The following is a 10,843-nucleotide window of genomic DNA, read 5'->3' as shown; positions in this document are numbered from 1 at the left end:
TTCCTGGTAGCCATCCCATAGCTGCAGAGTCAGAGCCACCAGACCTGTCACTTGCACCACAGAGCAAGTGGCAGGCTTTCGTCTGCAGCAGGAGCAGTGAAACGTCCCAGGCAGTGACAACATGAAATGCTTATTGCACGGCACGGGCATGGTGATGTCCCACAGATGTGCTGCAGCACGCTCCCGTGGGCAGGGAGGAGGCAGGCTCAGCGTGGATCTGGGTGGCACAGAGCAGTGTGTCCACCCAGCAGAACGATGCCCACTCCTCCATCCCATCCCTGAGGCAGCACCAGAGGACTCAGATGTCGAACAAACCTCTCAGGAAGAGGAAAGACCAAGAGGCCATTTCATTTGGCTTGCAATGAGTTAACGGTGCTGCCTGGCATCACTCAGTGGAGAAATGGAAACAGGACTGAGGTTAGAGGCAAAAACATCACCCTGAGTACGCAGCCAGGCATCCCTCCCCCAAAGGTCTTTGATACAACACATTTATTTTGCTGTGTGGCAGTACTGTACAGTACACATACATTACCCAGCAGTTTCAGAGCCCTGAGTTGTCATTCCTCCTGCCTTCCCCCGAATTTCGCAAAAGAGGCAGGACCACTGTCCCCTTCCCCCATTTCACCTGCAAGGAAACAGGCCAGCAAAAGTCCACAAACACAGAGGCACTTGCTGACAGGACTGGAGACAGACCTCGGAAAGCTGGACTCCCAGTCCACCACTCTCACCATTAGGGTGCCCTTTCCCTGGTGCTGGGAGAGGAAGCCCTAGTATCAGCTCTCCACATGGTCTCACTCCTCTGAGAAACTCTCTGCACACCTGAACAGAAATCAGACTAAGGAGACTACAAAAACTAATATAAACCCTATTGGATTTTAAAGGGACTTACCACCACTCTCTGAGGGTTTTGGGGCATTCTAGGCAGGGTTGGGATTCTCTTAAATTCTGTAAGATTGTTTAATAAAGAGCCAAACAGAGGCTTTTGCTTTCAGTGCAGACCCACTGGAATCTGAGCGGAATCTCCCCTCCTCAGATGGGTAAAGAAAGTGCCCTGCCCTTCCTGACACATGCTATCCTGCACCTCCTTTTCCTAAACCATGAAACGGCAGAGCTCTGGTGTCGACTCCACCTCTCAGTGCCACAGAGAAAAGCTAATGCTGTAACAGGCAAGGACAGTGCAGCGTGTAACATGGAACAAGACCCAAAAATAGCCCACAGAATAGACAGAAACAGTCAGAAAGGCAAATGTGCCGTGGAGAGCAGAAAGGAGGGAGGGAGCACCCGGGCCTCTCCCACCAGTTCATTTCAGTACGTGGAATGGTGCATCCGGCTTAGGAGAGCAATGACCCAGTTCCCCAGCCGGGACCCCTTCAGCCACAGGAAGAGTTCATACAAGTTGATCTGCCACAGGCTCAGGGCTTCTGTGAGTGAGATCTGGGCCCTCCTGTAAAGCGAATGACTCTTGCTCCTCTGGTACCTAGAATGAGAGAAACAGCCGCGTTAGATCCAGCAGGGTGCAGCCTGGTGGGAAGGAGGCCTGTCCTACATCTCCAGTACAAGTGACCCTCCCCAGGGGAGGGGAACGTCCCACATCTGGAGAATCACCAGCAGTGGGGACCCCTGGGAGCAGGGGTTTTCTCCAAGTACTGTTCCTGAGGAGCTGGGGTCCTAGCATGAATCTGGCAGAAGAGACAGACTGCTCCCCTGTGAGCCCAGTTCTCTCCCCACTATGCAGAGTGACCCTGGGCCATGGCATCCTCTGCTGCTATGCCCAGCTTCACTTCAGCTAACAGGGATAGGTGCACCCCCCTACAGCCTTTCCTGGTAGCACAGTCATAAGAGTCCAGCAATCCTGACACACTGATTCCAGGAAAAGTAATTCACCTTTCTTTAGAAGCAGAGGTTAACTGGCTTCGTAGGTCCCTCATCAGCCAGAGATATAACTTATTTCTTCTGCAAGGAGGAGGAATCTGAGGCAGAAGTGCATTGACGCATAAGACTCAGAGATGGAAATCACTTGCGTGGCTCCTGTTCCTGGCTTTTAAACATCAGCCTGATCTTCACAGTCAGCCCCAGCCCCTCAATCAGGCTGCAGAAACTGGCAGCAGTGAACTTGCAGATCTTTCCTACCCACAAATACTTCCCAGTAGCAATGCCTGTAATGGGCAGGAAGTGTCTTCTCCTCCTCTGGAGGGGCCAAACCCTAAACCCTTACCCTAAACCCTCCAATTCCATCCCTGTCCCCAGCCCCAGGGTGCCAGACCTGTCCTCTGAAGAGGCCGATGGGTGTGAGAACAGCACAAACAGAGGCTGAGATGTGTAACCCAGCAGGGCTAGGACCAGCAGATGAGCTAATGAGGGGGAGAGGTCCACAGCTAACAGTAAGAGGCCATGAGATTAAGTTAGGCCTTGTCAGAGCCCTGCATAGGGGGCTCTAATAAGTCTTAATGGCCCTAACTAGGCTGAGACCTCCCCCAACCCTCTGCTCATAGGCGCAGGAGCTCCAGTTAATCTAGTCCCTACCTGGGCTAGACTGGAGGACTAATGGTCCCCAGCTCATGCCCTGCTATGAAGGCCTTTGACCTGTACCTCAAGTCACATACTGACCTGGCTTGACCTCAGCCTTGTCTTGTCACCATGGACCTGACAACCACTGGACCTGATCTACAGATTGACTTTCTGGTTTGACCTTGGACCTGCCCTGTCACCATAATGTCACATTATGATATGGACTTTTGATTAGACCTGACCACCATCTCAGGGTCTTTCCTACTTGCCTTGCTCAGCTATTGTGGGACTGGGCCCTGGCTGGCCTGCTCTCCCTGGTATCCCCCCCGGGTCCTGGCCCCCAGGGACAGCCAGCCCCTGCTGCTCCACATCTGTCCTCTGGTGCCTGGAGAAGAGACTCACGTGGAAACGGCTCTGATGCAGCAGCGAGACATGTTGAGGAAGGAGCTGGCACTGGCCCGCGTGTGTAGGGCTGACTCAATCCCCCTTAACAAGTCATTGGTCTTCAGCAGCAGCAGCATCTGGCGGGGGACGTTGTTGAGGAGCTGGGTGATCTGGGGTAGGTAAGCAGCAGCATTGGACCGGATCTCCACATCCTGCGACCAGCCGGGTCATGTCACAGAGAAAAAAAGAGAGAAGCTGAAAGCGCATGCGAGACGGTGTTTTTCCAGACCGTGACTCTAGGCCAGAAGCTAAAGAGCTCTTTTTCCTGCTTTCCTGCAGACACCTGGCTGTCCCAAGCACTCACAGCACAGTCACAGATCACTTTTGCCATATCCCACCTGCCCCTCCGTGAGATAAGGCCCTGTCCCCTCACTGGCAGGATTAGGAGCCTCTCAGGAGAACACGGTACTCGCTGCTATCTCAGTTCTTGACCCCAGGCAGCCCACAGCAACCGTGTCTCACTACTGCCCTTGCAGCCTTCTGCGTCTCACCTCACCAGCCCCAAAGCTGGCAGAGCTGCAGGTAGCACAGGACTGCTCAGGAAGGTGGAAGCATCCTGCAAGGACAACCAGGCTGCTCTTTGCCTTGCTGTCCCATGCAACCGATGGTTTCATGTTGTACTGATGAAGCTGTTTCCAAGGCCTAGTTTAGTCCTCTGTCCTCAACACGACTCAGCAGAAGTGAGAAAGCATTATGCAGTTAAGCATCATGCTAACCTAAAAGATCAAAAACTGTCAACTGTCAGATTAAGGGTCTATCTAGACCCGTACCCTGACTGGCAGTAGCCAGTAGCAGACGCTTAAGGACAGAGCGTAAGACCAAGGCAGACACAGGGTGATTCTTCATGTTCCTTGGTTCCCCAGGTTCCAACAAATACATTGCCCACAGGAAGGTCCAAGTGATAATGGATGGGCTACAGCCTGAGCCACTTAAGATGGGCTCCCCTCCAAATATGAGCCACCATAGCATGCAAGACAGCCAGCCTCTACTCTTCCGCCTCTTTTTAGATCTGAGAGTTCCCCCACCATCCCAGTTAATGTAGCACAGTGTGGTGCGGAGCTGATCCCATATGCATACCGTGTCCCTGCCTCTTCCTACAGAGGCCACGTCATGAATCAGCAAATCCAAATAGAAGTCCCTGAAACATCTGAAATCTCCAGAATCCAGCAGGTCACATGCAGAGGGAAGTAAATGACTTCTTACAGGAGGGAGGCTCCTTTGTGGGAAAGGACAGCCCTAAAACCTTCTCTTCTCTGGAATGAGGGACAGATGGCCTGTATTTCACAACATGGGATCTCACACTCACTCTCTGTGAACTTCAGACTTATTATAAAGGAACAGACCTGCACAAATCAAGTGTGCAGGCTGTGATGGTCAGAGATGCATACAGCTCACACACCACCATGGTTGCTTCGCTGTTGACAAATAAATCTTTGTGTCCTCCTGCCTCCATCACTGACCAAATACACAACGCTTCAGCAAAAAGACGCTTAGCTCTCCTAAATGTTAAATGTTTTGTTCCATTATTTGTTAGCAGAAAATTCCTGCCTTGTTATCTCTTAGCCCTTATCCTAGCCAGCATCACTGCAGAGCCTACTTTATTTTCCACACATACGTTTTCTTTTCTATTTCTTTTCTTTTTATTTTTAGCTCCAGCTGCTTGTCCACACCACAAAACAACCACATGATCTGTCATCAGAACTGTCATTTTCTGTCAAGGGCAAAGCCTGTGTGCAGAGGAAGAAATGAGCTATGCCACAGGACCTGAGAAAAACCCCTTGGCTGCAGTCGCTGAGGCTGCTGGAGGATGCAGCAAAACACAATCACAAAATCAGATGAGATGAGGCCAGCAGCCACCCCAAGCGGTCAGCTGCCTGGCCTTGGCTTAAGGCAGGAACAACTACACCTGTGATAATCCTCACACATTTGCCTAGCCTGCTCCTAAAACTCTCCAGTGATGTCACTCAAAGCCTCCCCAGACCATCTGCACCAGCATTTCACCACCCTTGCTGTTAGAGTTGGCTTTTCTCCCATTTAACCCCAAACTCCTTAGCTGAATTTAAACCCATTACTTCTTGTCCTGTTTACAGCGGTCTTCAACAGATTTGAAAATCACTACTACAACTCTTCTCAGCCTGCACTTTTTTGGACTCTTTCTGCCCTAACTTGCTCAGACTTACCTCATGGGTTGCATCTGCTTGACCAGTAGTCCTTGTAGCTTCCTACTGTACTCGCCCCAGTTTCATCATACCTTTCTCGAGATGCAGTGCCCCAGACTGGACACAGCACTACAGGTAAGATTTTGTTTGAGGAGGGTTGCTTCCTCGTCTCACAGGCTACTCTCACGTCTATACATCCTCAAGCACGCTCTCTGGCGCTCTGTGCTGATGGTACCTGCGTACGCAGGGCTTGGCTCTTGCTGCTGATACAATCGTTCAAATTCACCTCTAAATTAAGGGCAAGCAGCAGCTCATTTCCTAATGCCACAGCAAATCTGCTCAGCTCCCCATTATCTGCTGCAGGATTATCCAGTTTCAGCATTAATTGTGTCATGTAGGCAAAGACAACAGAACTGGCTCCATACACGCAATTCAACTCAATGACAACGTTCATTAGCCCGCACAAGGCACCACGCGGCTGCAGTTACACCGCTGGCATAACCTTCACAAGCCACTTTAGGATAAACATTGCTCGGATTCGACGCTGGCCTTGTAGTATTGGAGCCAGCTCTGTGTTGACTCACTTTGGTGCCTCTGAATTTCATTTTGGAGCTACCAGCTCCAGAACTCACCAGATCAAGTACCGAACTGCTAGATAGACACTATATTATTTCTGATATGCAGAAAATTAACTCAGGTAGGAAGCAATCAAATTACTGGGGGGGTGTGGGGGGGCCATTAGCCAAGGTTTCTGACCTACTCATTGCTATGGATAATGGCAAGCCAGTGCAGCAAATTCTGCCACATCCATCAAAATGAAACGCCAACCCAAAGGAATTTCCGGAACAGACTTTCACAGAACAATATTATAACGCTACTTAAATGAATTTCAAACCACAGGATACAGCGTGTTTCTACCCACAGACACTAGTCCATTGGCTGAAATCACATCACTATATGCTCATCTCTAACAGCAGCACAGTTGGCAGGGGCTGCTACTAGTCTTAAGGCAGCGTGTGCGTGTCAGGAGTGCGAGAAGGCATGAGAAGGATCCCGGCATGTGTGGATAGGAAAGGGTGAAGAATGTAAGTGGCAATTTCCTAGATTTGTAGTGATTGAGTTGACAGGATCTGCAGTTAAGCAACCTTGACTCCAAGTTAATAGGGTTTCTGATTGGGAGGTAATTTCCAGGGGTTTTTAGGAGTTTGTATCAGTGCTGATAGTCATTTACATGAATAGTGATAATGCATTATCCTTCTCATGTCTTCCCACTAAGCCTTTATGTCTCCTCTACCTTAACCTATCCTCCTTGATGGTTCCCTGCACAGCTGCATTCAACACTTTTTTAAGAAAAAGCTGATCTACAAATGTTTCCCCTGCCAGAACTGGTGAACACTTAGCCATTAAAATATTATACAAAATTTAAGCAGCCCATGACAAGCGAAACTGGGAAATTAAGTTCAGCCACTATAAAACACATTGCAGAAGGAGTCCTGGCTTTTTCTAGCTCAGCTATCAATGCAGAATTTGCTACAGAGCTGCCGGGGGTGACCAGCACCGCTGTGCTATCAGTGGTGCAAGTGGTTACAACAAAGAAAGGTACTCGATGAGAAGGAAGGACGCATGATAGGGAAGGGCACACAGGACCTACCTCGCTGGCTGAGACAGGTGACCGATCGATGCCCCTGTTGACGGATTCCCAGGATCTGGCAGTCAGCATGCAGGCAAAGAGGGGGTACAAATCCCCTGCCCCAAGCCGCCGGCTGTACTTCTGTACTCTCTTCATATCAGCCTTGATGAGAGACTGCCAAAGGCGGCAGTAGTCCATGCGGAATGACTCACTCAGCACCTGGAGAAGGAGACATGGCCCCCAGAAGTCCACGGAGGACAGGGAACTGTGGGGGAAAGCCTTGGCCCCCTAGCTGTGCCCCATCCCCCATTTCAGAGGCAGGAAATATCCTTGGAGGGTTGTGGGAGTAACCCACAGCCAGCCTCACAAGGTCCTGGAAGCTCCCCATAGCTACATACCTGGTAGAGCCCATGGTCCAGGAGGATAATGTGGGCCTTGCCAGAGGCTGGGCATTTCTTGACTAGCACGTTGCCTGGGTGCGGGTCACAGTGCACAAAACCATTCACAAAGATCATTTCACTGTAGAGCTTCCCCAGGTTGCGAGATATCTGTGAGGAGACAGAGACAGAAGATGGCCACACAGTGCCACCCACAGCAGGGTGTCTGCCAGGGAGGGGAGGCAGTGCCCATATGCCAACACTGCAGGGAGCAAGGGTCTGGTACGTGCCAATGTCCCTATACAGAGCTCTTGCAACTCCTCACACTGATAAATGTACATGGTGGCTGCTGGCATCTACCACGGGGTGTCCCAGGGCATTCAGGGAAGGATCCATGCAGGGGGCACCGTGAAGGTGTTTGTGGGGTCAGGGGTTATTTAAGGACACTTGGAGAAAATACCTGGGAGTAGGAATGGGGTTTCTGGTAATAAGGAAGAAAGTGAGAGTGCAGACAGGAGCAGACAGGCATTCACAGGGATGGCATGGAAAGAGCTGCCGGGGTGGGAGAGAGAGCACTTGGAGGAAGACTCAGGTGTTTCCATCCATGGATGGCAGCAGGACCCAGTGGAGAAGGGGTGGGAGGAGACTCAGCCTGTCCATCTGCTTACCAGAAAGAACACGGGTTCCCTCTGCCCTCCCTCTATCACACCATCCCACACTTTTCCCCTTCCTTTCCTCAGACCCATGCTAATCTGATTTGCAATGTCTGTGAAGATGAAGCAGCACAGAAAGGCTGTTTAAATCATTCTGTCACTACTATGTCCCTCCATGCCACTGCTCCTTATCACCAAGAGACGTTATTAAAGTTAAAAACCTCCTAGGAGCAAGCAAACATCCCCAGGGCCCGGAATCAATCCCTCGCCAGGCACTAACGCAGCGGCATCATCCTGACATCCCACTGCCGGCCCTCCCTGCCATCAGAGAGCAGCACGGTGCTCCACAGCGGAGTGCTCAACAAGCAATTAAAAGACAATCGTTATAAATTATTCCAAACATGTCCCCAGACACACAGTGTAAGCAGCAAACAGGCAGCTGTCCCCATAAGCAGAGGTGGTAGAAGAGGTAACAGGGATAACTAATGACAGCTTGTCCTGTAGAGAACCAGACAGCCAGGGAAGGGCTTGCTTTACCCACCTCTGAAATGCGGCCACCTCCGAGAAGAGCATTCATTATGAATGCTGCCCAAGTAACTATAAATGAGGAGAAAGAACAGGAACCCTTCCTGCAGCACACCAACAGGGACAGCTGTAGGACCAGGTGGGACAACCCTCCGTCCCTCAAAGTGGAACCTGGAGCCACTGCTGAATCATTGAGGATGCTGCCCCCATGCCAAATCACCCACACAGGTGGCACAGCCCAGCCCTGCGCTCTCCTGTAGTGCAGCTCTCTTAAAGCCACACTGGTGTTATTGTAAGTATTGACTGAGGGGAATGGTATTTCCCCCAGCAGAGATCACTGGAGCAATGAAGTGACCCTTATAAGTCTCCTAGATCAACAAGCTGTAAAATTGGACAGGACCAAAGTACCAGGTGCTGTGAACTCCTAGGACAGCTGAGTAGCACTTGCTCATAGCCCAAGGACGTGCCAGATAGTCTGTTTTAAGCCAGTCACTCATTCACACAGCCTCCCAGGGAGCTGCACACCAAGAAGAATGGTCTTGGACATCATAACTGATCATAGCATCGACCATGACACCTGTGCCCACAGTGCAAACCACATTTTGCCCTCTCTGCCTCAGCTGTTTGCCCTCCAGGGACCTGGAAGAGCACAGAATTACTGAAGATAAGGACTTAGGGACAATCTGGGGCAGAATGTGATGCCCATTAAACACAAGTCCAGACAAGGGCTGGCAGTTCTGCAAACCTGTTGGTTGGTCATGGCTAAAGCCTGGAAAGCTAATCATTTGGGGCACTGGAGTACAGCTGCTCCAAAGACAGCAGATTCTTCTTCTGTGCTGCGGTAATAGCATAGGTTGGGAAAGTCAAGCAGCGGAACAAGTTGCCCAGAGAGGCTGTGCAAACTCCATCCTTGGAGGCTTTAAAGGCCTGACTGGATAACACCCTGAATAAGCTGGTCTGACCTCATAGCTGACCCTGCCTTAGACGTGAGGTTTGATAAGTGACCTCCTGAGGTCCCTTCCAACCTCAAATATCCTAGGATCCTACAAAAACACCTCTCACCAAGTTATCCACACCACCCTCATAACAACATCTTATGGTATGACTGTAGGCTCCAGGCGCAGGGAAGGTCTGCCCTCCTAAGTCACTGTTAGCAGACAGGTTACTAAACGGATCTGTGGTAATAGCCTTTTGCAGCCCACGATGCAACAAAAAAGAAGCTCAGGAATCATCTTCCCGTCTTACCATGAAGACAGAGGGGTCTCAGCCCCATTCAGACCCACATGTTGGGTCATAGGTACAAGACAATCTTCACTGCAAGATCCGCATCCTCTCTCCCCTCCCTGCTGTACTTAGATTTACCTCTTCCCCAGCATGCAACCTTGGGTATCTGCAGTAGTTAATTCATTGAAACTAGACTTTATGGCTTCTTTTAAGAAAGAGGAATGCATTCTATATAATTTAGTTAGCATACAGAAGATATGTTACAGGGATTTACGATATGAGCATATAAATAGTCTTTACTTTTGGAAAAGAATTACCCAATTTAAGATATGGAGCTGTGCTGCACACTAAAGTATTTTTGCATATTTTTGTCTGTTGGCATACCTCTAAAACAGGATAAAAATTAAATTAAGATAGAAAGTACCAATACTGTCAAATTTTAAACAAAAAAGGAAGGTTAAATTTCTAGGGCTTAAAGTGTAATATGTGAATAGTGACCTATCATTATAATTCAGACAAAAGGAATTCATGTTTCTAGAGAAAAAAAAATTAGGAAAAAACCATTAAATTTTTATAAACTTGAATTCTTCAGTCCTGTGCCCCTTTACTATGGGCCTTTATTCCACCCTCACTGAGAAGGCCACTGCGTAAATAACACATACAGAATTCACTTTGGAAGAATGCAGTTAGGTGAAATGAGAAAACAAACGTGTGAAAACCTCTACTCAGGAGAAGGGAGGAATTCAGCATGCATTTAGGCTGTGTAAGACCTCAGGGTGAAGGTGCATCGCAAATTAGACAAAAGGTTGCAGTGATTTACGGAAGCAAAGACCAAAGTAAACACACAGGCATTTTGTTATGACATGGAGAGGTCATCATTCCTCTCCCTGTTTATCATCCAACAAAACAAGGTCCTTATCATTACCAGGGTCTCCCGGCATTGTTCTGCTGCACGTTGTAAAAAAATAATAATCACCCTTGGAATCCTGCATTCACTTCCAGACACCTCATTAACAGAGAGATGCAGACTACACAGAGTGAGTTCAGAGAAAGCAAATAAACGAGCAGGATGCAGGAGGAATTTACTTGGGAAAAAAGATTAAAAGAGCTGAACATTCCAAAGTTGGCTAAGGAATGGCAGAGGAGGGGCAGTCTACCAACGTTAGAAGGTTTGAATAGAAAGGAAGCAGAAGCACTTGCAGCACTGGATGTGCTACAAGAAATACAACTAGGCAGAAGAAGGTATAATCAAGAATGGCGTAATTTAGGCATAGCACATAAGAAAAATAACTATGCTAGTCAGCAAGCAGAGCTACGCTTGGT

The 10,843-nt window shown here is 49.2% G+C and overlaps 1 protein-coding gene across 2 annotated transcripts in view; it reads right to left on the bottom strand.

Moving 5' to 3' along the window:
- Nucleotides 1–471: 471 nt before the first annotated feature.
- ADCK1 (aarF domain containing kinase 1) overlaps nucleotides 472–10,843 on the bottom strand; it is a 77,521-nt gene continuing 67,149 nt past the window's right edge. The window contains exons 7-10 of one of the 2 annotated variants that reach the window (XM_009886995.1): nucleotides 7,140–7,289; nucleotides 6,763–6,960; nucleotides 2,911–3,104; nucleotides 472–1,477 (exon numbers count right to left, since the gene is read on the bottom strand). In XM_009886995.1, coding sequence (XP_009885297.1) covers nucleotides 1,306–1,477; nucleotides 2,911–3,104; nucleotides 6,763–6,960; nucleotides 7,140–7,289 — 714 coding nt within the window. In that variant the 3' untranslated portion in view covers nucleotides 472–1,305. The remainder of the gene's footprint in view (nucleotides 1,478–2,910; nucleotides 3,105–6,762; nucleotides 6,961–7,139; nucleotides 7,290–10,843) is intronic. The other variant, XM_009886996.1, reaches the window with a different exon arrangement.

The sequence above is a fragment of the Charadrius vociferus genome, unplaced genomic scaffold, assembly GCF_000708025.1.
Source record: "Charadrius vociferus isolate BGI_N301 unplaced genomic scaffold, ASM70802v2 scaffold14, whole genome shotgun sequence".
NCBI classification, from domain to species: Eukaryota; Metazoa; Chordata; class Aves; order Charadriiformes; family Charadriidae; genus Charadrius; species Charadrius vociferus.
Note: the sequence above shows the minus strand (reverse complement) of the source record. Positions and strands in the feature narration are given on the sequence as shown.